At 34.9% G+C, this 27,046-nt stretch overlaps 3 protein-coding genes across 3 annotated transcripts; 1 reads left to right on the forward strand and 2 right to left on the reverse strand.

The window, feature by feature from the left end:
- Positions 1–1,648: 1,648 nt before the first annotated feature.
- LOC124109288 (olfactory receptor 4C16-like) lies at positions 1,649–2,581 on the forward strand. The gene has a single exon (XM_046467792.1). It carries the CDS (start codon positions 1,649–1,651, stop codon positions 2,579–2,581), a length of 933 nt encoding a protein of 310 aa, XP_046323748.1.
- Positions 2,582–9,571: 6,990 nt separating this feature from the next.
- Positions 9,572–10,498, reverse strand: LOC124109287 (olfactory receptor 4P4-like). Its single transcript, XM_046467790.1, has one exon. The coding sequence runs from the start codon at positions 10,496–10,498 to the stop codon at positions 9,572–9,574; it is 927 nt and encodes a 308-aa protein (XP_046323746.1).
- Positions 10,499–23,451: 12,953 nt separating this feature from the next.
- On the reverse strand, positions 23,452–24,384 carry LOC124109289 (olfactory receptor 4C16-like). Its single transcript, XM_046467793.1, has one exon. It carries the CDS (start codon positions 24,382–24,384, stop codon positions 23,452–23,454), a length of 933 nt encoding a protein of 310 aa, XP_046323749.1.
- Positions 24,385–27,046: the final 2,662 nt, after the last annotated feature.

A 27,046-nucleotide genomic window follows, 5' to 3' on the forward strand; every position in this document is an offset into this window, starting at 1 on the left:
TATCAGGGGAGAGAAAAAAATAAACAGAAGTAAAATTTTGGATCAATTTTGTTCATTATACTATGTGTTTTGATTAACTCATATCTTTCAAAATTATTTATCAGTATTATAAATGAGATATGGGGAAGACAATAGATTAAGTATGTGTTCTATATGTTATTTAAATACATAGCATTTCAGCTTATGTCTTTACAGAACATTTCTTCAAACATTTTTGACTAGACAGTTCATGATAATATTATTTTTCCAAATTCAGAAAAATAAATCTTTGTTAAAAGAAGTGTACATACATATTTGAATACGCCACAGTGAATTTCAACTTTCTGTATATCTAGAAAGCACTAATTTAAAAAATAGTAAATAAATAGAAGGAAGACCAATAGAGTGAAGGACAGAGGATGGGGGAGGGAGGAGAGGAGGAAAAGAAATATACCTAGGACTGAAATAGAACAAATTACATCCTATGCATGCATGATAGCATCAAAATGAACTCCGCTATTATGCACAACTATAATGTATTAGTGAAAACTTTCTCTTAAAGTAACATCTGAAAGGTGAGTAAACATTGAATATGACAAGAATGGAAAGAAATTGAATGAAATCAGTTACTGACTACTGTGTCTCTTTTTTGAAGACACATCCCATGTCATTTCTGCTTCTGTGGTGTGCTCCAGGAATGTGAGATTTGGGATGTGAAGATCATGATCCGATCCTAACCAAATAACTGGTAGTAACCACAACAAATAAACAATTTATATCTAAATTTTGTTAAAAATACGAACCATGAAAACATTTAACTATCAAGTAGGATAACACACCCTTTTTGTTAGAATTATCTTTTGGGATCTCTGAGGGCTCTAAGATTGTTTTTTAGAAATGGGAGAAGTAAAAATAGAGTTGGGATTTTTAAGCTATAGCGAACCATAAAAAAAATCATTATAGTTTCTTTTATATGTCAAATAGTAAATGTCATAAAGATGCTTGAAGGTTGAACAAAACCATTGATAAGATCAAGTAGTTCTTACTCCTCAAGCTGGTACATTGGGGAATATGCAGAGAAGTGGCACATATTATGTAGCTATAAATCACACACATTTTTTTTGTAACTAAGGTTAACAAATATGTGATCTATTACACATACAGATAATTATATTAGTTTGAGAGTAGTACGTGACTTTAGGTTTCTTTCATGGAAGGCAATCAAATGGTTCCTAAACTCTAAGTGTTGCACCATGCAAATATACTTTCAGGATTTTTTTAATACGCAAAAAAATGAAATAAATAACAACATGGAGTAATATCTAAGGAGCAAATCAATCAGAATCATGCCAAATATAAGAAAAAGTTGTATTGAAGAATTTTATAGGAAAGTATCATATTCATATTTTTACTTAAAAATAATATCCTACTAGTTGTTCACTAAAAATTGAGGAATCAAGTGTTGAGATGAGTCATCAAGATATCATATCTGGAAGGTACTTAGAAAGTAATGTTGTATTTGCTTTAAATACCTCATAATAACATACAACACCATGAACTATTTTTCTCGAAGTAGTCCATAACTTAACAGAACACACCATAAATGAAATCCATTCTCTTTTGCAGATAAAACATCTCACACTCACCACTTCTCCTCATTTATGAAATCATGCAGCTAAACAACAATGTGACTGAGTTCATCCTACTTGGATTGACACAGGATCCATTTAGGAAGAAAATAGTCTTTGTCATATTTCTGCTTTTCTATTTGGGGACATTGCTGGGTAACTTGCTGATTATCACCACCATCAAGACCAGTCGGGCACTTGGCAGTCCAATGTACTTCTTCCTTTTCTATTTATCCTTATCTGACACCTGCTTCTCTACTTCCATAGCTCCTAGAACACTTGTGGATGCCCTTTCAGAGAAGACCACTATTTCTTTCAATGAGTGCATAATCCAAGTCTTTACATTCCATTTCTTTGGCTGCCTGGAAGTCTTAATCCTCATCCTCATGGCCATTGACCGCTATGTGGCCATCTGTAAGCCCCTGCACTACATGACTATCATGAGCCACCGGGTCTGCAGTGTGTTGGTGGCTGTGGCCTGGGTGGGGTCCTGTGTGCATTCTTTAGCTCAGATTTTTCTTGCCTTGAGTTTGCCTTTCTGTGGTCCCAATGTGATTGACCACTATTTCTGTGATTTGGAACCCTTGTTGAAGCTCGCCTGTGCAGACACATATGTGACCAACCTCCTCCTGGTGTCCAACAGTGGGGCCATTTGTACAGTGAGTTTTGTTGTGCTCATGTTCTCCTATGTCATCATCTTGCATTCGCTGAGAAACCACAGTGCAGAAGGGAGGAGAAAGGCCCTGTCCACCTGCATCTCCCACATCATCGTGGTCATCTTGTTCTTTGGACCTTGTATATTTATATACACACGGCCTGCAACCACCTTCCCCATGGATAAGATGATAGCTGTGTTTTACACCATCGGAACACCTTTGATTAACCCTCTGATTTACACACTGAGGAATGCAGAAGTGAAAAATGCCATGAGGAAGTTGTGGAGTAAGAAATTGGTCTCAGATGACAGGAGATGAATGGAGGTTTTGAATCCTTTTTAATTTGGATTAAACTATAGAAGTAAATAGAAATATTTAACTTCTAATAACAGATTTAATAGAATAGTCCCTAGGAAAAGACGTGTACACGTAAACTGTCTTGTTTGAATTGGCTCTATGTAGAAAAGAGACGGGATTAAGTGCAAACAGGAAGGTCAGAGTTACTGCCTTAAATATTGTGTGCTTCTGTGTTTCTATCTGCTTAATCCTAATATATCTTTGGAATTTATCTAGTATTTTTCTTGCCTTTTTTCACATTAGTGCTTGGTTTGCTCTGTGTCTCATTACTGTTACACATGCTCAAATCCACAAACTGGCAGTTTCTCACTCTTCCAAATAGTCTTATTTATTAAAAAATTTAAACTTAATTATATCTGATTATGTACCTCAAGTTATTTCTTCTTTCTGACTCAGGAGAATGTATCATATGCAAACAATTGTAAAGTGTCTTCTTACCATGGACATTATAGATAATCTAGGTAATTCCCAAACCAATATTTTAAGGTATATACTTTGGACTGGTACCATATGTTTACATAGAACCTTACAGAACAGGGACAGAATATGGGCAGGAATTTTACCCTTCTGAAAGATTGGTTAGATCTTATAAAGACTTTGTTGTTTTGTTTTACTTTTGCTACTAAAATCATTCATTTTGTAAAATATACTTTATGTTACTAATTTGATTCCTTCTAGTTTGAGGGACTGACATCAAGTTTCTTTAAATTATTTCAGTTGTGAAAATTTGCTCATAGTATAGAGTTGTTATGATAGTGGAACAGACCACCCAAATGAAAAATGATATTTTTACATGGACTAGAATCTAGGAAGATAAGCAGTTGAGTCAGATGTAGTGGTGCACCTCTGTAATCCCAATGACACAGGAGGCTGAGGCTGAAACCGGAAGATTACAAGTTCAAGACCAGCCCCCTCAACTTAGCGAGTCTCTGTCTCAAACTTTTAAAAAGGACTATAAATGTAGTTCACTGGTAGAGCACCCATGATTCAGTCCTCATTACTGCAAAATAAAAAATATATATACAACCAGTTGATGTTAATGAACTTTAAAATATGAATGTATTTTAACAAAGTATGAAATACCAGAAAAGTGAATTTCAAGCTTTGTACTAAATATTTAATATAAGTATATTAATTATGAAATTTCCTTCTGAAAATGACAGAAATGAAGGTAGTAACACACAGTAAGTGGTTGCCAGGTGTTAAGGAAGAGAAGAAGAATGAGAAATAAGTGGAGCACATAACATTTTCAGAAAAGTGAAACTCTTCTTTATGGTGCTATAATGGTAGATAGATGACAACACAGTTGTCATAAAACTCTACAATACAAAGAATAAACAATCACATAATCTGTGCATTTCATTAAAAATTATTAATACTGGTTTAAAAAATTATAACAATTCAAGAGGCCACAATAGAAACTGAAAGGGGCAGAGAACAAGTATTAATGGATTCTCTTGTACTTTCTGTGTAACTTTCATGTGACCCCAAAACTGCTCTGAAATAAAGTATATTTTTAAGTTGTGCTTACAACAGAAAGACTAACTTTCCAATATAATACTTTAAAATGTTTTATGAGAATTTTTAATAAGGTTTTAGTATAAGTACATCTTTCATTAATACATTGATGTCCCCAAACCACCCAAAATTTTCCCTATTGTGCAACATATATGACACTAGTACCATTATTAAACACACAATGCTATAATTTCTGTGTGCAATTATTTTAAATATTGAGAAGTATTAAATATTCACAAGCATTAATTTGAAAGTTGACACAAATCATGAATAACTTACATTAAAGTAATTTACATTCCATAGGAAGATTATAGTATGTTCAAATTTAGATAGCTAAAAAGTGCCTTTACTATGTTTGCCTTCTATTTTGCTTTTCTCTTCAAAAACACAACATTTTATGGATATTTTATTGTGATAAATGCAGATGAGGATAAATTTTATAAGTACTTGAAAACTGCAATAATAAAATGTGACATAAGAACCTGATGTTTATGAACCTATATAGACTGCAAAATATAAAAACTTCAAATAGTCAAATGTACAGAAGGCAAAATCATTTACTATTTGTCACCTATAGAACACTCAATTTAACAAGCCGAATAGCATTATTTTCATCTGTCTACAAAATAAAAATCAACATAGATTATGTGGTGAGACATAATGTTGGTCGATCAATTTTAAAGAATTTAAAATCATACACAATATGTTCTCTAATTAAAGTGTAAATAAACTAGAAATCAATGACAGAATGATAGTAGGGAGTCTCCAAAGGCTTGGTATTAAAGATACTTAGAAATACCTCTCAGATCAAAAAGCAACTCAAATTCCAAAGGAATACAGTGAATGAAAATGAAAATGCAGCATATCAAAACTTGTTGGACAGAGCTAAAGTAGGATTAGGAACACACACACACACACACACATACACACACACACACACACCCTAGGGATTGAACCCAAGGTTTCACACATTCTAGGCAAGTTTTCTACCACTGAGCTACAACCACAGTCCCAAGAAGGAAATTTGTACTTTAAATACATATATTAGAAAGAAAAAAAAATCTGAAACAAGTAATAATCAGAAGGTTTAACCAGCAAGACTTGGAAACTCAGAAGAAAAGATCAGTTAAAGATTCATCAAAAGAATATACACAGAAATAAATTATATTTTAAAATTTCAGAGCAAAATGTTTTTTAACACAGGAACTGTGACTTGATGAGTGACAAGTAGTAGGTCAATGTCAAATGACCTAATCTTATCATAAGTATAGTCCTAAAAAGGAGAAAATGTATTTGAAGGAATATGTGAAATATTTCCATTTTTGATTATAAGTATCAGTGGTCTCCAAGAAGGAATATAAAAGTAAGTCATCCATAGGTACATCACATTGAAAAAAAGTATAAAGGACCAATGTTAAAATTAGAGACAAAAAGTCATGTTGTACCATTATACACAAATGAACAAGGTAATGATGGCGGACTTCTTTCAGAAACTGTGGTGTCAATGCACAAAAGAAAAGCATATTGAAAGTAAGGAAAAGCAGTGTCAATACAGAATCCTGTATTAAGTGAAGACACCCTGAAAAACCAGCTGAAACAATGACCTTTCCTGCTAATCAAAAGCAGACACATGACCTGAGAACTACAATATGCTCAAGAAAAAACACATTATATGGAAATTCAAAACTCCAGGAAGAAATGGAGAGCACTAGAATATGTAATCACGTAATATTTTCCTTTCGAAATTCTTGAAATATAATTGACTACTTAAATCCAAAAAGTAAAGAATGCTTTGCAAATTTTAAATCACATATGGTAGGAAAATATATGGCAATTAAATTAAAAAATCAATATAAATAAAATTATACCTTTTAATGTTCTTATATTATATATCCAGTAATTTTACTTTAATTCAAAATAAAGTTTAACAATATATTTTAGACAAAATATACTTAATTTCTATTTATTATGTTATTTATTAACTAGTCACAATAATATTTTATTATAATGTCAGAGACTAAAACAAAAACTAATAACAACTGTAAGAGCAGGTGCCATTTTATAGCCAAAAGTGTTCTGGTATCTAGCTCAGCTTGAAACCATCTGGGAGTCCCGATTGTATCCTAACAAAGGTAAATATATGAATAATTTTAAAAGTCAGCTCTTCTTGGTTCCATAGGAGAAATGAGGTCAGAAAGCACACTACTACTCCAAAACTGGAAAGAGTAAAAGAAACGGAATCATAAGCTACCGGAGCAAAAACCTAGGGGTGGTAGAAAGTCTACGTTAACTGGTGCTGGGGCAGAAAAGCATCAACTGTTAACTGGCAAATATTGGGAGGCTCAGAGTAGACAAGAGATTAATGTCAGGGGCATCTCCTGTGAGTTTTACCTGCTGGAACTCTATGCAGTTCCCACAGTAAGCATTTGCAGAAATTTTCTTGTCCTTCTATTAGAAAGATCAGATAAAGGAACCAGTTTGAAATACTGAAGTGCATTCTGTCTTAAAAGGTGTGCCTTTAGGAAAACACTAGCTAACAGTCTAACTTGCTGGGATGTTGTCAGAGCCAACTGGCCTAGAGTTGAAAAAATCCAACTCCAGTCCCCTCAGCCATCCTGTCCAACCTCAGAAGGGGGGAACTATGAAGCACTTGTGAATCACAGTCCAGCGAACAGGCTCACTGCTACACTGAGAACTACCATGAGACTATAGTACGCTTCTCCTTCTGACAACTCAACCCACAGTGCTAAAGAGCTATTTATATCCCTACAGTGAAATATTTACACAATATAATAAAAAGTAAAAACAAAGAAAAACAAAGAACACAGTTTAAAAGACAACGTAGACAGTAGAACTAGAAGCAGATTGGCAGGACTGTTAGTATTTTCAGACCAGGAATTAAACAAATATGATTGATATGCCAAGAACTTCTAGCCATTTAAACCTCTTAGAACAAATACACAAGACTAGGTGGCGCAAATATTTATTCCTCACAGTTCTGGAGACTAGGAAGTTCATTATTAAGGTGCCAGTTGGTTTGGTTCCCTGGAAGGGCCTCTTGCTGGTTTTCAGATGTCCATCTTCTTCCCATGTCCTCTATGGCAGAAAGCAGAGAGGGAGGGGATAAAGGCCCCTTGTCTCTTGTTGTCAGGGCACTAATTCCACACATGAGGACTCTGCCTTCACTATTGAATTACCTCCTTCAGCTTCCATCTCCTAATGGCATTTCAGCTGGGGTTAGGATTCAACAAGTGAGTTGTGAATTCATGACATTCAGTCCCTACCAAGGCTCTCATGAATAAGTACAGAGACTGCAAGAACAGATGGGAAATGTAAGCAGGAATTGGCAGGCCCCACATCTAGGTCCATGATTTTTTTTCTTGAATCCAGGACCCACTGAGATGGGCCTCTTGATTATGTGCAGGGTGGATGGACTTCAGCCTATGTCCACAGGGGCCAGTCTAATCTCCAGGGGCTTCTAAGTACTGGATTAGACCTCATTCTTCCACCAATAAGATGAACCAATCAATAGCCTCTGTGCCTAGGACCTGGCCTGGAGACTGAATCTCCGGATGAGCTTGTGAGTCTGTAATGACTGGTTTGGAGCCTGGGTCTATAGGGGTGATACTGGAATTTCAGTTCATGGGAAACATCCTGGCCTTGGGGTCTGCTGGAGTATATTTGGACCACTAAGGCTAGCCTGAATGTTGAGTATGGGGATGCTGATCAGGAAGCTTGTGCCCTTGGGGGAAAAGCTGGAACCTGGTTGAACAAGAATGGTTCAGAGCCCTGACATTGGGGGAGCTAGTCTAGCAATGGGGACTACTAGGAAAAGACTGGCCCCTTAATTTGTGTTGGTGTGACTGAAGGGGCTGGCCTTGAGTGTGAGGCCATGGTGACTAGTATGCTTATGATTAGAAAAGGAGCCTGTATCCAAAGCACCACTCTGTGTCTGAGGTCAGGGAGGCTATCCTGGAACAGAAGTGGGCCCAGAACCTGGGATAGTAGGATCCTATCTGACATGAGGGAGGGCTTGGAAGTTCAGACTATGGTACCATTCTGGAGTCTGTGTCTTCAGGCTTTGTCCTGGACTCTGAATCAGTGGTGTTGGCCTGATGAATAGGGTCACAGCAGCCAGCCTGGTGCTGGAGTGGGCCTGAATCCTGGTGCTGAGGGACAAGCTTGGATCTGGGGCTACAGAATCTAGCCTGGCATAGTGCAGACTTGGAAGTTCAGTCCACGGTTACCAGCTTGGAGCTTATATCTGAAGCGTCTACTTGGAGACTGAGATTGTGTGTACCAGCCTGAACTAGGGTTCTGGGACCCTTCTAGTGCTTGGGGCCAAGATTATTCATTTGGTGGAACTGGTCTAGAGCAGAGGGCTACTAGAGTTAGGCTACTGGAGAGTCAGGCCCAACGATCTTCCAGGCAGGCCTAGAGTCTGGGCCTCTGGTACCATGGTGAGCAAGAAGCTGAGTCCACAGGTACAGGGACTAGAATCTGGTGCTCTAAGAGTCTGCACAGCACTAGATTTCACTGAGGCAGGCCCTGCTTAGCAGTCTAGGGCAAAGTGCATTGCTCCCTTTCTTCTTCTTTCCTGACAGGGAAGGTATCTCTTTTCATGACTGTGGATGTGAAAATGGGTGACACCCATAAAGTAAAACAGTTCTTCCTGCCTTTTTCAATTCATCTTTTCTAATGTCTGTGTTACACATTCAGGTGCTATAAACACTTTCTTGGTTACTTTAATTCTTATGAAAGGATATTTGTACATTGACAGTTGTTCAAATTGATATTTCTATGGGAGGAGGTGCAACAGAAGTTTGTATTCCATCAATTTGATGATGACATTACCTCAATTTGAAACTTCCAATTAATAAACATTTCACCTACAGGTTATTAAGGATGGCTTACAATAACTTCCATCATTTACAATGTGAGTAGGAAAACTACATTGTGTCACGCTATTTTCAAACCTTAATTTGTTACAGATCTAAAATATACAACAGATACATTTTTTTCACATTTCTTCATTTTTTTAATTGCAATGGAAACCTCAGAAAAGAAGTTCTTCATTCTCTGTATCTATAATAGATGTCTCAGTTGAGATACCCATTTCCTAAGACAGGGCACAACAGCTGAATCATGTAGTGTTTCGAATTTGCTTCAAGATCAGTAACATAATGTTCCTTTTGTCTTGGTTTATGAAGGACAAAATAACTTTTAGAATATCAGAGCTGGGAAGGACCTAGGGATCATCTGGTTCACTTCACTTGTGAACAGTCTCAGAAATGTAAAGCAACAGAAAGAAAGTGGCTAGGCGTCTTCTCTCTTCAAGGCTTGCAACTGTGGGTGACACACATCTCTCTTCACCTGATGTTTCCTGACATTGAAGAGAGCAAGATCAGGCAAGTGGCTCCAAAACCAGAGGCTTCAATTCTTTTCAAATAATTTTTTGGGGCCCCACACTTTCCTCATGGCATTCTTCATATCTGTGTTTCTCAGTGTGTAGATGAGAGGGTTGAACAAGGGGGCAATCATGGTGTAAAACAGAGCAAACACTTTGTCATCACTGACAGAATCGGCCATAGGGACATAGGTGAAGATGAGGGGCAAGAAGAACATGAACACAACGGTGATGTGGGAGCCACAGGTGGAGAGGGCTTTGTGGCGGCCCTCAGATGAGTGAGTCCTCAAAGTGAACAGGATGATGATGTAAGAAATTACCAAGGCAACAAAGGTCAAAATGGACAACACCCCTGTGGTGGTGACAATTATAATTTTCAAGAGCCTCGTGTCCATGCAGGCCAACTTCAACAAGGGGAAGACGTCACAGAAATAGTGGTCTATTTGATTGGGGCCACAGAAAGGAAGTTGAATAATAATTAATACCTGCATCAGTGAATGGGCAAAGGCTCCAATAACAGAAGCAATCACAAGAATATAGCACACCTGTCTGCTCATGATGACCATATAGTGAAGGGGTCTACAGATGGCTACGTAGCGATCATAGGCCATGGCCACCAAGATAAAGATCTCAGTGGCTCCAAAGAAGTGGGCATAAAACATCTGGGACATGCAGCCACTGAAGGAGATGGTCTTCCACTGAACCAATAAGTCTATGATCAGTTTGGGGGCCACTGTGGAAGTAAAGCAGATATCCATGAAGGACAGGTAGCTGAGGAAAAAATACATGGGTTGCTCACCAAGGTGGCTTCCCTTGATGGTGAGAAGAACGGCCAGGTTTCCTGAAAGAATTGCAAGATAGCAAAGTGAAAATATCACAGAGCAGGTAGCCTTTGCATCCTCGTTACTAAATAGTCCCAGGAGAATAAATTCAGTAATGTTTTTATATTCCATTGTTTCCATGGGTTTGATTATTTAAATGGAGAGGTCAATATACCTGAAACACTAGACCAGTGGAAATCATTGATTTATATTCAAAACCATGTGTTTGTTTAGTAAATGCATATATTGATTGTTTATTATGAATTATCCAGAATAATTGGCATTAGGGGTAGAGAGATGGATAATATACATAGAAAACTTACAAATGGAATGCAGTTCACTAAGGCAGACACACTGTCGCAATAATAGCACAGAAAATAAATTAATTGTGATTGCAATTAATTTCAAATCCTCACACTTACCATTAACATCAGGGTGAATACTTTAAACACACAACACAGTTTTCCAGTTTAATTTTAAGGTAACATTTCAGTATTACAGTTTAATAGTAGCTTTCAAATCTCCAGGGAGTTTTAAAAGTCAAGAGTTGTCTATTCTTCAAAGGCATAATGGATATTCAGTTCTTTCATACTGATAAATTTAAACGTTGATCATGTCTAGTGACACTATTCTTCAGTTAACTCATTATGTCAAATATTAACCTTCTGGATAACAATCTCAAAAAGTGCCTTTATGAATTAAAATGAAAAAAACAACAACATTTTTTTCTTTTCTTTTCTTTTCTTTCTTTTTTTTTAAGTGGGAGAGGAAGAGAAACAAGCCAATATTCAGAGAAGAGGGTTAATTTCTTGTATGGCCTTCCAAAATTGCTGTTGCTTCCTAGACTTTAGCTTATTTCCAAGTTCATTTTACAGTGTCATCCAGGACTTCTCAAGTTCTCACCATGTTTGTCGTGTTGTCAGATTTTCTAGCTTTTCTTTTTGCAATAGCTTTCTTGCAGAGAAACTTACATTCAGAGATTTTTCTTCATTTCATATTTTTCAGTACCTTGGATCTCTGAATTCAATCACATTTTTTTAATTCACCAGGCTCACTATATGTTCATTGTCAAATCCTGGAATGTGCCAGTAACAAAAAGAAAGAAAAAGAAAAAGAAAGAAATATTTATTTGATGCAAATTATCACACTACATCTCTTATTTCCTTTCTGCAACCTGGAGTAACCTTGACAAGCGTTACATTTTATGGACATGTGATTCAAAGCCCATTTATGAACCTTAACAGGTTCTGGTTTAATTTTTTTTTTTTGGTGGGGTGGCACTCTTTAGAAGTATTGCAAAAGTGCAATTGCAATGGACCTGAATTTTTTGAGTAAAAGCTTGAAAATTGTTAAACCTATAACATCCCTGAAAATGGAAAATTATCCTTGAACATGGAATTTTATTGGAAATATAAAAAGATGAAAACCAGTAAATATATTTGTGGTTTGTGGTGGCGAAAGAATGTAGTAAAAAAAAGTTAGTTTGTCCCAAATTAACTGATACAGTCAATAATTAAAGCCAGAATTGTGACAAAATTTTTTAGTAAAATTTGAAAAGTATATTTCCAAAATTCAGCACGAGTCAATATTCAGCATAGATTAAGACATCTTTTCAAAAATTGAAGTGTATGAAAAATGTATGACAAGTAAAGAAGTGTTATTAAATACAGATGACAGAACTCAAACACAGGCAATAAACACTTAAATACATTAGATTTAATCTGTTTAAAGTAACATTTCAAAATACTGAATTGCTCTATAACTAATATTTAACAAGAAAATTTGTAATAAAATATATAGTACTCCTAAATATAATATATGACAGAATTCCATCTGAAGAAATTATTTTAAAATGTAACAAAATGGTCTTGAACTTTTACTTAGTTATACATTATATTCCCTATTTGAGATCACAGTAGTCTTTACAACAAAAAAATCTAACTTTGTGACCATTTTAAAAGAGCCAAAGTCTAGCCTGTTTTGGAGCCATTCTAACATGAAGTAAGGTGGGAGGCAGGGATCTTCACAAATCACATAATGCCACATTAAATCTGAGACATGAATCAAAGAAAGGCTAAGAGAGCTCTTAACTTTCTGTTTGTGGAAAAAGTGCCAGAATACTTCTATGTTTTACAGTGTCACCTTAAACAGCTCAGGCTCTCTGTATTATCTTCCAAAAATGCATTTGAATTCCAATTGCAATGTGAAGAGTAATGCAAAATTTGATGTATAACTTTTTATAACAGGTTACTTTATCTAGCTATAAAACGTCAAATGACAGGAATAAATGCCAACAAAATTTGCCATTTTTATACAAATCTGAAACTTTTGCAACACATAATTTTAGTTTAGAGAACACCAACTTGGCAAAGTCCTCTCCTAAACTTTACCTTTAACTAAGTTTAACTTTTAAAGTATAATTTAGAAACCAGAATGTACTATAACAATAATCACATGTCTTCTTGAGTTAACAAAATTCAAAATATAGCCTTAAATATTTTATACATTTATAAAACAGTGTTAATGATCAGAAATTGACGTAGTCAAAGCAAACAGATGTAAGACAGGTCTTCAATTGACAATGTGGCCCTTCTTCGTAAGATGCGATGTATAAAAGACAGCACTTATTGGTTATCTCACCAGTGAAATTGCATCAACTTTTTAAAATAAACTTTTACATAACACATAGAAAAGGCTTAGACAGATATAGTTCTCAGATCCATACATATACCTAATAACATATATTTAGCAGGTCAACTATATTGTTTTAACCTAAGTAACAGTTTAACCAGTTACAAAGTAATCATTTCAGACTTTGAAACAGGTACAAACCCTAGTTCCTTTAAAACTCACTTTCCCCCAACTAATAAAACCTAACAAATTCAAAAATAATTATCTTGATAAAAGCAGATCAATATTTTGATCTCACAGACTTATAAATCTTCCTAAGTTCCTACAATGATAAACTCAATCATTGATAAGGCTGTGAGTTACTGTCTTCATGGTTTCCAGAAACTGACTGAAATACTAATTTATTTTCTGCTAATTGTTTATAAAAAATTAATGTTTTGCTGCATTGTTTGTTGTCTTAGCATAATCCCTGTGCTATATATATGGCTTTTCTAGTCACCTGACATCTGCCACTGTGGCTCTACTAACTTCTCTAATGCTGAATGGCCTTCACTGTGCAGAGAACAAGCACTTTGGGTTACTTTCCCCAACTTCACCCTCTTTCAGCAGGAAGCAGTTTGGAGATGTCATCACCCATTATTCCATAAAAATGTAATGCAGAAATTGACAGTGGGGAATGTAACAGCGGTCTACTTTATGCTTTGAATATAGCCCTTGCTGCTCTGCCACTGCAACTTACATTTAAAATGATCATGGTTATTTATTTTCCTCTTTATGTGCCCTTCCCTAACCTTGCCCCCTCCTTAATCTCAGGGGCAAAAAGCATTACCCTTTTTCTCCATTCTAGGCAGTTATCTGTCCTCCAATACACAGCCACCATAGGAAGGAAATAATCCAGACTTTAGGGATGGTACCAGAAGATCTCAAAAATGACTATCTTCCAAATTAACCAGTAAATTATAACTCCAGGCAGAAAACAAAATATAATCTTTGAATTGCCTCTTTAAAAGCCCTGTTTCTGCTGATGGGCAGAATCACAGCCTTTGGGAGAGGAGTCTCCTGTGTTTCTCTTTTGCCAGAAAAGCAATAAACTTTCTTTTTTATTTTTTCAAAAAAAGTGACAAAATGTTAATAAATATTCATAACACTTTCATTTCTACAATATGAATCTAAGTCACTCACTTTTGTTAAAACAGCAAAATTTGAATGAAGATCTATAGAAATGAAATTATAATGGCATAATGACATATATAAAAATTCTCCCATTCATTAGAATCAGGGAAATGAAAATTAAATGACATTGAGATAATAGTCTCACTCATCAGCCTTGTAAAAATAAAATCTAAAAGCCTATTTATAAAAATGTGACAATGGTTTAGAGAATAAGCATTTAACCTAGTGAAACCGCCTCATAAAGAATTCACAAGAATATTCACTGAAGCCTTGATCACTCTTAAAAAAGGGAATTGATCTAAATATCTTCTAATAATAGAATGGGGAAAATAAACTATGATATATTTATCATGGAATAACAGGTAGAAACTTAATAAATGTCTTAAGTGGGTCTACACAGCACATACAACTGGGATAAAACATTAAGAGATATTATTGAGCAGAAAGCAAATAAGATACACATATGTGGAAAAGATTATGATAACAATTTTGTTTTATGAAATCACAAAAAATACTAAGGAGTTTCAATGAGCATCTGTGTGCTTATAAATAAATAGGAAAAAGTACAGAAGGAAACAGGTACATCTGAGGAATTAAGGGAGTGATGTTCCAAAGGGATTATAATCAAAATAAAGTATTTTAATTTCTTTATTAACAAACATTAAATTAATATATTGTTTCAATATTACTTTTACTGGAATTCAGTAAACCCTTACATAACTTGTTGCTAACTAGTTACCACATAGTTTCCTTAATTATGTAAATGAACATAGATATAGATCAACTATATATGAATTTGATTTTATTATGAGCAAGAGTAAACTCTTGATATACTTTTAAATTCCTCCTAGGATTTTAATAATTCCATGGTTGTTCTCTAAAACTTAATAGCTGACATTGAGGAGTCAATTTATAACTTTTTCTTATTTGACTTTTTTTTTGGTCAAACTAAAACTAGCTGTTATCATAGTTTTAATTGCTGAATTCCCAGGGTGTATTAGACATTCTGCAGCATGATATGTGTGCATTGAGGAGAAACATCGTCATATTTAAACCATCGCCAGTGAAATGTTTCATTCTTCTACAAAGGAATGAAAAAGGAAAAAAATAACCTATAATGTTTACAGTTGTCTTGATTTCTTTGGTCTACAGAAATTGTCCTCTTAGGAAAGAAGATTTACCTCTAACTCCTAAAACATAATTGGAAGCTTTATCCATGAGGGAGGGAGAGAGGTTATCATTGTGGGTGAGTGTGCTGCTTGATTTAGACTAAGTTGATTCCAATATATGGTCTACCTCTTAGTCATTGAATAATTAAGCAGTTTGCATCACTCTTTGAGCGTAGGTTCTATCATTTGTAAGAGACTGATAATATTATCTAACACACAGGATGCTTGTGAATAAAATCAAATTGTTCACATAAAATAGGTAAAAAATGTGAACTTAAAACACATTGTAATAACTAAAATCATCTCCTTTATTTTTAATTTTAAAAGTATTAATGTTCTCTAAATTCTTAAGACTGAGTAAGCTTAGTATATAAATTATTTTCATTAGATTTGGTACACTGATAAGTATAGATTTGATAGAAGTTTAAACTTACTTTTATAACTACTCTAGTGAATTTTAATTACCAGGATAGTGGATATCTAATAGGATTTCTAATTTTACAGATGGATGAAGTAAAATCAAGCTAACCCATTTATTTGAGAAGACTTCTAATATTTGAGAAGACTTCTAATATTGAGAAGACTTCTAATATCTTTAGGTAATCTCTCTTTTATAAGTAAGAATAATGTAATCAAAGACTTCCAGAAAATAATGGATCTATATTACACTTAGGTTATTTCATAGTTTATATTCCTCTTTTGTTAGAGAAGTGATATATGTACATTATATATATATATCATACATACATATTATCATATACACACACACATTCTACTTTTGTTAAATGAATAGTCATTTATTATACAATTAAAACTTCAATTTGGCTACTGAAATTTTCTTCTATAACAACACCACATTAAACTTCAATTCCAAAACTTTATGGAATCTATGATATACTAAGACCAAGAACAGACACCCTCCTTTCATATCTCATACCCATTATTTAATTCAGGAAAAGCCTCTCCCTCACAACTCTTTTGGAATCTATTTCTTCTTGAGAAAATAAGGAAGCAGTGGCTGGGGATGTGGCTCAGTGACAGAGCACTCACCTAGTATGTGCAAACCCAGGGTTCCATCTGCAGCCCCACAAAATAAATACAGAAAGAAAGTCAAATAATTTATCAATTGATCAAATCAATAGTTTCCATAATGTTCTTGTTTATATTCTACTTATTGCTCATTTTATTTAATTATTTGATAAGACTTTTAAATGTTTATGAGTTTTAACATTCCTTTGCTATCTGAAACAAAAACATTCAATAGTTTATTTTAACTTCTTTTGCAACCTCTGAGAGTCCCAAATTTGAAACTAGGACATTGGTACACTCTTCTCATTGTCAAACTTCTGTTAGAACAGATTCCTTAAAATTTTCTGATAATCTATTAAAATGAAAAATGGTGACTTAAGCTAGAATAATCTACAAGTTACAAAAAAAAAAAATAGTTACCTACCAATCAGCTGTATTTTTAGAATATTTACCCATGGAAAAAAATGTTCTTGTAAAACAGGAAAATAGGCATACTTGATGCTATGATTATTCAAAATGATAACTTTTACATAGACTCAGGCATGCAAGAAAAACAAAGCAGAGGAAGATATAAAATGAGATGAAAATAATAAAAACTTACATTGTCTTCATTAAATTCCAATTAGTCTTTGAAGCAATATTTTTATTCTTGAATTCATAACATCAAATGAAAAAAGTCTAAATTCTAATCCAAAATAAGAAGCAGATATCTTAAGTATAAACACAGTGAAAAAGTCCTCATGTTTTATAGATATCATATTTAAATCATATTTAAAATAAAAATGTATCTTTAAAAAATCACTCTGTGTACTCAGAATGAGAATGAGAATTACATCACAATGCTGCAAGAGAATCATCAAATGCATATGGGACTTTTGCTTTTGCTTCCTTCCTTACAATAATGAGCATCCAAGACCAGTTCCCTAAATGCAGGAGTCTAGAGGCTCCTGAAGAAGCTGCACATAGAGTTGGGAGATGTATTTAAAGGCACTGGAGGGACCTGGGTACAAACCCAATAGCAATCCCTATGGTAATTCTTGGACAAATCTAGCAACAAGAAACTCTCATAACTTTTACTGTTGTTTGGGTTTTCTAATGTGATTTTTAAATTGTTTTAAATATATAATTTTAAATATTTAGAATAGGTTTTATGGTTAGTGATCAGATTTTTTTTTAAAAAAGTAGTCTTTTCTGTTTATGCAGGAAATAAATTTTTATGTATTAATTATAAGCATTAATAATCTTCCTCTTCTGCTATCAAGGCTCATCATATATTAATAGTGAAGGGATTTCTCTTTTTCTTAACACAATTAAGGTCAAACTGAAATCCCCCTCCCCCCATTCCATAAAGCTTTTCCCTATTATATTTCTTTTTCTAAAACCTTATTCAATAACTCAGGTAATTTCATTGCACTCCTAAAGATGAGCATCTCCAGATCACTTGATTGTTCTTTCATAGTTAAGTTTTGTGTATTCTTTTAATCATACTGCTCTTCTTTTCTCTAATGACTATAAATCAAATGACATTAGGATCTACTCCTTCTTGACCTTCATCTATTTATTTTAAACATTCTTTAAAATGTGCTAGAAATTGTCAAAAGCACTATAAAATAGTTTTTATTTTAACAGATATATTTTAATTTCATGCATGATATAGTATTGTTAATATTTCCATGGAAGCACAAAGAGGTAATTTGGCAAGTTGACACAGGGAAGATGCTATAACACTACAGTAACTGTGAATGGTCACACTTTATAAAGTTTAGACACATAAGAAGTGTTTGTGAGTTCACAGTATAAAATATGATAATGAAATAATGAGCTACGATTTCAAAGTCAGGTGTAAATTTTGAATTATATAGGTAGGATTTAAATAAAATTAAGACTTTCAAATATAGTTTGTTGGTATTTAAGATATAAGTTACATATTTCCCACCAAATCATGTAGTCCATTTGTAGTAGAAGTTCAACAACAATGAAAAAAAATTCTAAGAAAATCTGCATCATTTTATGTGATGATGGAAAATTAACTTATATTTAAAGGGTTAAATTTTTTTCTTAAGCTATGTCTAAAACTAACTGAGAACATAATGAGATTTGAAGATGATTTTTTTATTTTATTTCACATTGCAGCATACTAATTATACTGAATAATGGGATTTATAGTAACATACTTACACATGCATATTCTGTAATTTGATTAATTTCACCATACTGCACCACCCCTTGCTCTTCCCTCCTCCCTCCTTCCTCTGATCTCCTTCCTTTACTCTCTTGATCTCCCTTCTATTTTCATGAGGTTACTTGTTTCCCTTCTTCCCCTCTGACTTCCACTTATGTTATGGTTTCAATATGAGGTGTCTTGCAAAAGCTCATGTGTGAGACATTGCAAGAAAGTGAAATATTTGACTTATGAGCCTTAACCCACTCAGTGCATTAATCCCTGATAGGGATTAACTGGGTGGTATCTATAGGTAGGTAGGGTGTGGCTGGAGGAAGTGGGTCTTGGGGGGCTTTCCTTTAGGGTATATATTTTGTTCCTGGTGAGCTCCAGCTGCTTTCCTCTGCCACATTCTCTCACCATGATGTTCTGCCTCACCTTGAACTCTGAGGAATGGAGTCCACTGACTATGTACTGAGACCTCTGAAACCATGAACCTCAAAATAAGCTGGCAAAAAAGTTGTCTACATTTTCCCCATGTCCTGAGACTCTGTGGGCTGAATTTAAAGATGGTGGACTTAGCCTAAAAAAATTCTAGGCTAATAATATTCAGGCAGTGGCAAGGATGTAAGGTCAGGCAGCAGCAACCAAAAGGAGGCAGATTTATAAATGCTGATGAAGGAGGCTTTATTGAGATTTTACTTCTGGGAGGAACTCTCAGATCCACAGAGTGGATAAGAAGAGGTCTGAGGAGAAACTGTGCAAGGGCTGGACCAGACTGGAATTTTTTATTGGGCTTAGGGCAGGAAGGGAGAGCTTGGGACAGGAAAAGGGGTTTTTAGAGTCCCTTGTGCTACTGGGGTTGGTCTCGGGTAGCTGGCTGAGATCCAGGATTGGCCAGGAGCCCCCAGCTGTTTGACAGGTGGTTCTGTAGGTGCCTGATTGGTGATTCTTTCATAACAGGGGGTTACTTGGTGCTTTGCTCCTCAGCTATATCCTAACAAAGGATATTGCTGGAAGCTTTTAGCCAAATTTATTGAGATAATCATGATAGAAAGCAAAGCATAAATATTTGAAAAACTTGCAGTTTTGGCTGAGAACTGCAAGTAAAACAGAGCAAAGGAATATGTAGTTGTTAAAGACTTTATGGCCACTAAAGAAACACCAAAGACTTTGCTCAGAGACAATAAGAAAGATGACTTGAGGGCATCTCAGAAATTGGCAAGACCACACACATCTCAAGGATGTAAAAGTAAAAATTCCCTTGTCCAGAGAGAAGTGGGGTACTCAGGTTGCAAAAAGAGGAACTAGAAAGTTGTTTCATCATGCTCAGCCTCTTAGGCACTTGGAGGCTACTGAAACCATGGTGTCTGGAAATTTGACTACTGCTGGAGATGGGGGCAAACCTTGGCATCTACTATATGGTGCTGGTTCTTCAGGATTGCATTATGCTGGGTGGAGTTTGGCAGTCATGGAGGCTTCCAATAAGATTTCAAAGGCCTGGGAGGCCAAGCAAAGTGCATCAGGCACAGGAACTGTTGAGACTATTAGGACTCTTGCAAATGGACTAAAGGAAATTTGCATTGTGAGATGGGCATGAGCTTTTGGGGCCAGGGGTAGAATATTGTGATTTTGATATTTAGGTGTCCCCCAAGAGCTTATTGTGAGAGATGATTCAAGAAAGTTTAGAGGTGAAATTAATGGATTGTGAAGGCCATAACTCAATCAGCATATTACTCTTCTGATAAGGATTAACTGGGTGGTAACTATCAGTAGTAGGATGTGAGTGGAGGAGGTGGGTCATTGGCAAGGTGTGTCCCTGATGATGAGGGGTCTCTCTCTCTTTCTTTCTCTCTCTTTCTCTCTCTCTCCCTTTCCTGGTGCCACACCCCCATCTCCAGCTGTTTTCCTCTTTCACAGTCTTCCACCATGATATTCTGTCTCACTTTGAGCCCCAAAGAATGGAGCCAGCTGACTATGGGCTGAGACCTGTGAAACCATGAGCCCCAAATGAACTTTTCCTCCTATTCAATTGTTCTTGTCAGGTCTTTTGGTCACAGCAACAAAAAAGCTGACCAAAACCAAGAGAAAACATAACATTTGTCTTTACAAGTCTGCCTTATTTTACTTAATATAGTGTTCTCCATTTCCAAACATGCAAATTGCACAATTTTATTCTTCTTTGTGACTTAATAAAACTCTACTGTGTGTTTGTGTGTGTGTGTGTGTAATTTTCTCTATCCATTCACCTGTTGATAAACGCTCCTAAGCCTATTTCATAAATTGGCTAGTGAGAATTGTGCTACAGTAAAGATGAATATACATGTATTTTTAAAATATATTGCCTTGATAAATTCTTAGGAGTGGTATATAGCTGGATAATATAGTAGCTCCATTTTTATTTTTGAGAAACCTCCATAGTTATTTCCATAGTGGCTACACTGATTCACAAAACAGTACATAGAGGTTTCCCTATTATTATTATTATTATTATTATTATTATTATTATTATATTATTATTATTTGGGCATACTGGGGATTTAACTTAGGGGCACTTGCCCACTGAGCCACATCCCCAGTCTTATTTTATATTTTATTTAGAAAGAGTGTCTTACTGAGTTGCTTAGTGCTTTACTTTTGCTTAAGCTGGATTTGAACTCATGATCCTCCTGTCTAGGCAATGGAAGACATTTTTTCTTGAGGGATAAAGGCCTGCTCTTCTTGCATGCAGAGGATGGAAGATAATATCTCAGGTCATGGTTATTACTCTTCTCCATATTTATTCTTCCACTTTAGCTCTCAGATTCCTATTATTTCTCTATCAGAACACATTTTGGTATTTCAATCAAAATATCTGTTGAGGTTGCACATCCAGTCTTCTTGGCATCTTTATTATAAAATACTGAACTTATTGAAGTGCAGTATATGTTTGCAGTTGATTTGACAGTAGACATGGGATCTCCTTGTGGACTGTGATTCCAGAAGACATGAGATGAAGTGTATCTGGAAAATCACTTAAATTCAACACACACCCTTTGCATAGTTTCCTTGTTTTAAGTAAAAGAAGTTATCAAGTATAACTCTTAATTGGAATCTACTATGGTGCAAATCCTGCAACAGCAAAACCAAACTGTAGCTGCTGCTGGGCAATGATAAACTGCTGGAGATTGATTTCATACTGAAATTCACAGAATCTGAAAAGCAGTGATCTATACATGTCACTATAGTTCACTGAAGAATCTATACCTTTCTAATCCCAAACACAGAAATGATCATTTTCTCAAGATAAAGAAGGAAGTACTGGGCACTAGGTGGAACAAATTTTATTGTAAGCATCTATAATTATGTCAAAAAGAACTCACTATTATACATAATGGGTAATACACTACCAGAAACATTTTAAAAATTAAGCCACAGTAACATAAAATTAAGCCACAGTAACATAAAAATAAAGAAAAAAAATTCTAAAATTTCTGGAATTAAAAAAATTAATAAAAATTTTGTAATCTTAATATAATTTAGTAATTTAAAAAATAGAAATGGAAATCCCCAGGAAATAAATGTTTAATGTTCTATATGGAAATAGACAAATGGAATAAATTCAAATATTATTAGAGTTCATAATTTTAGAGGATGAGGTTAGTTAATAAATAATGACAAAAGGTGATATCTCTTCTGGAGTAATATAGATTTTATCTAAATATTTCCTCTTGCATGGTAAAGCTACTCTTTTGTGTTGAACTGATAACTCACTTAAATGTTCAATAAATGTAATGTAACAACTTCTGTCTCAAAACCTAAAATTGTTCTCCAGGGTTATCACATTTTTTTGTCTAACTTTATAATATTTTCTTTTTTTCTTCTCTTTCTTTTTTTTTTTTTTGTAACAGGGATTAAACCCAAGAGCACTCAAGCAATGAGCTGCATTCCCTTACTTTTTAAAATATTTTATTTAGAGACAGAGTCTTGCCAAATCGCTTAGAGCCTCTCTAAGTTGCTGAGGCTGCTTTGAATTCACAATCCTCGTGCCTCAGCCTCCTGAGCTGCTGGGATTATAGCTGTGGGCCACCAGGCTCAGCAACTAATCTTCATTGTACTCTTCATTTCTAGCTAACATACATATTTTTACTTTAATTGGAATGTCACCTGCTACAATAATAACTGCCAAATATTATAAACAAGCTGTTATAAACATGATTCAAGAAAGTTTATGCTCCCCAAATTGGAAAAAAAAATAGGGACAACAAGTATATTTTACAAAAAGAATCATTGCATTACTACAACACTGGTAAGGAGAACAGAGCATTCCTAAGATCAAAGACTCTTTCAGAAATATGAATTTTCTCTCCATGTACCATCACAGTCTTAGAACTTCTAGGTAAACGCATGTTAAGTTTTCAGCGTGTGTCCTAAAATAGGAAGGGAGTTTACCTAAAGTATATGGACTGTCCCTTAGAATAGGAAAACTCAACAGTCACTTGAATTTGGTACTTTCCACTGAGTCAGGAATGAAAACTAAGTTGATGATGATTCCTGATGAGACCAAAGCATCTTACAAAGGAAACTCTTTGGAAGAGGGAAAACACTCCAAGCTCTGGATCTAAGCTTTGGTTACAAAGAAGGGTAACCACTATCAGAGAATCCCACATAGAGACTAAAACCTACACACTAAAACCATGAGTGATGCTAGGTTGTTTAGCAAGGCCTCTGCAATCAGCAACATCAGAGGCAATGGGTCATTTATACCTGTCTGTACCTCAAGATGCCCCTCTACATAAGACATTAATTACTGTCTGTATAGTACACTGTCTATAGAAAGAACCAATCTATGGGAGCTAAGGTTTTAATATATTAAGTAAACAATAAAAATATAATATTCTCTATTTACTTCTTCCAAGGTCAATACAAAATAACAATGACTTTCATCTCCTGTCATCTGAGACCAATTTCTTGCTCCACAACTTCCTCATGGCATTTTTCACTTCCGCATTCCTCAGTGTGTAAATCAGAGGGTTGAGCAAAGGTGTTCCAATGGTGTAAAACACAGCTATCATCTTATCCATGGGGAAGGTGGTTGCAGGCCGTGTGTATATAAATATGCAAGGTCCAAAGAACAAGATGACCACAGTGATGTGGGAGATGCAGGTAGACAGGGCCTTTCTCCTCCCCTCTGCACTGTGGTTTCTCAGCGAATGCAAGATGATGACATAGGAGAACATGAGCACAACAAAACTCACTGTACAAATGGCCCCACTGTTGGACACCAGGAGGAGGTTGGTCACATATGTGTCTGCACAGGCGAGCTTCAACAAGGGTTCCAAGTCACAGAAGTAGTGATCAATCTCATTGGGACCACAGAAAGGCAAACACAAGGCAAGAAAAATCTGAGCTAAAGAATGCACACAGGACCCCACCCAGGCCACAGCCACCAACACACTGCAGACCCGGTGGCTCATGATAGTCATGTAGTGCAGGGGTTTACAAATGGCCACATAGCGGTCAACAGCCATAAGGATGAGGATGAAGATCTCCAGGCAGCCAAAGAAATGGAATGTAAAGACTTGGATTATGCATTCACTGAAAGAAATAGTGGTCTTCTCTGAAAGGGCATCCACAAGTGTTCTAGGAGCTATGGAAGTAGAGAAGCAGGTGTCAGATAAGGATAAGTAGAAAAGGAAGAAGTACATTGGACTGCCAAGTGCCCGACTGGTCTTGATGGTGGTGATAATCAGCAAGTTACCCAGCAATGTCCCCAAATAGAAAAGCAGAAATGTGACAAAAACTATTTTCTTCCTAAATGGATCTTGTGTCAACCCAAGTAGGATGAACTCAGTCACATTATTGTTTAACTTCATGATTCCATGAATGAGGAGAAGGGGTGAGTGTGAGATGGTTTATCTGCAAAAATAAATGAATTATTAATGATGTACTATGTGATGTTATGAAATATTTTAAGATATATATATATATATATATATATATATATATATATATATATATATATCTTTTTTTCTCATCAGGGAAAGTCTGTGCTTCTTCCCTTCCTTCCTTCATTTCTTCCCTCCTTCCTTCCTTTTGCTTTTCCACTGAGCTACACTTCCAATTTTTTATTTTTTATTTTGAGACTGGGTCTCATTAAATTGTTGAGGGTCTAACTAAGTTGCTGAGGCTAGCTTCAAACTTGTGATCCTCCTGTCTCAGCTTCCAGAGTCTCCGGAATTACAGGCATACACCACCATGTCCAGCTGTCTAGGGTTTCTTAATAACTCACTTAAACACATGTTCCTCAATTTTAATGACTAATTCACTATATTATAAATCTCAAATATTCTTATCTATCTAATGATTTTCTATAACCTTCTTCAAATACAAATGCTGTTTAGTTCTGACACAATTCTGATCCATTTTTTGCCAATTGGATTAATGTAAAATTAAGAGGTAGGGATCAATGTAATAATGCCTTCATTTTTTCCATTGTCAGTAAATATCAGGACCAATGTTATACAGATATACTACTCAATACTGACTTGGGGTTTCATAATATGAATATAAAGCACACATCATTACCCCCTATATAAAAATTTCATTTGTGTTATATATTTTGTATATCATTATGCACATTTATATAAACATATTATTTGTGAATAGATATTGTTGTCTACTCTTTGCACAACCTCTCCCAGGTACTTCAACTGGAAAAGTGAAATAGAAAACACAATCTCTTCATAAGTTTTTTCTATCCTTGAAATGTCCTTAAAATATGTGCTACTTGATATATAATAATTATTATATATGAAAGTTCTTGGTAATATCTTAAATCTACCCCATTTCCAGATTTCTTCTACTATTTTATTAGAAACTGCTTTGAGGATTTGGAGTCTTGATTACATTTAAATGACTACTCCATTATTCATATTGTCCTCATTTAAGTTTTTAACATATGAAGTTTCAAACTGGCAGCTGGTATAGGACCAGATCATGATTGTAATACCCCCAGTAGAGTTTTTATTATTGAATCTGAATACTCCATGTTCTTGGAATAGTGTAGAAATCCAGAAAAGGAAAAATGTGTTGTTATTCCAGTCTCTTGGTAATTTTTTTTTCCTTCTCAATAGACATGAAATGTCCAAAATCAAAAGTTTTTACTTTTGACTCCATGGTCTTTGGAAAGGATCTTAAACTATAAAGGATCTGAGTTGATTATTACTCTTGCGCTGTGTTAATCATCATAAGAAGCTAATTTTTTCTTGTATTCTTTTGAAAGATGTTTCCATCATGAAATTATTGTACTTGAAAAGTGTTAGGCCTTGGGGACATGAAAATGTGAAAGACTTTTGAACCTCCAATAGTCTATGATTTTAGCCACTCCATGGGTATAGCTTTTGGTTTATTTATTATCAATCCTATTAGAGTATAAATTGCTAGAAAAAGTTTGTTTACCATATACAATTAGTCATGGATTTTGAAGATTAATTAAGAATCATAAATATGTATTGTTTGATTAATTTAGTAAAAGTTGTAGATCCTCATCATATATTTAATCAACAATTTAATCAATAATCAATAGACATCTTTCTTTCTGGAACTCTATTTCTAGCTATTTCAACCATCTTGAATTTACAAGATTCAACTTTAGAAAACTTTTTTTCAATGATGGCCATATGATAAAGGAAAAATATTTTTGCTCTCAAAAGTTTTTACTCATATCTTTTCTTTTTTTTTTCTTACACATAATTATGTATGTGCATCTGCTTCCTGGAAAGAATATATTATAAATTTATGTGTTCTCAGGATATTATCTCCATTGTATAAAACTCAATATCTTGTCCAATGTTTTGTTTAAGTAGGTGTTCATTAGTGTTTCTAAATTGAACATTCTTAATTTTTAAAATGTAATATGTATCTGATTATTTTAGTACTCTTCTGATTGCAAAACATCTTCACATCATTAATTTACTGTGGCTTTCTAACCACTATACATGATAGAAAAACAAATATGATTCTATTTTTTTTTTAACGGCTTGAGAGCCAAATAACATGGTGAATCATCCTCACAACTTAGAGCAGAAGATGTGGTCTGTACAATACCACATTTTATGAATGGCATTGGGACTCTGACACCCACAAAATGATCATTCATCTTCAGAATTTGTTGTCATTTTTTTTATGAACCCATAGTCCTTAAGAGATGCAAGGAGAGACGTGACATTTTTCACATCCTCTTATTACTGAGGCACAGTTCTCTCCCCACTCCCAGAAAATAGTGGTAACACCTTTCTTCAGATTCTTGAAACAAACACAAAATGGATTGCAAAGGTCTGAAGACAAAACAGCACCAGGGACATAACATATCTTCTAGTAACTACTGTACTTACCTCAATCCTTCAAATAAGATTATCCAAGTGTAGAGTGGCTACACTGGTCAAAACAGTCAATAGACAATGTGTTGATGTTGGAGTCATAAATGGTCAGGAGCTGAAACAAAGCCATCAAGAAAAGGCAGATTAGGGTGGGAAA

Source organism: Marmota monax, unplaced genomic scaffold, assembly GCF_021218885.2.
Source record: "Marmota monax isolate L192 unplaced genomic scaffold, Marmota_monax_Labrador192_F-V1.1 WCK01_AAM20220418_F8-fsc01141, whole genome shotgun sequence".
NCBI classification, from domain to species: Eukaryota; Metazoa; Chordata; class Mammalia; order Rodentia; family Sciuridae; genus Marmota; species Marmota monax.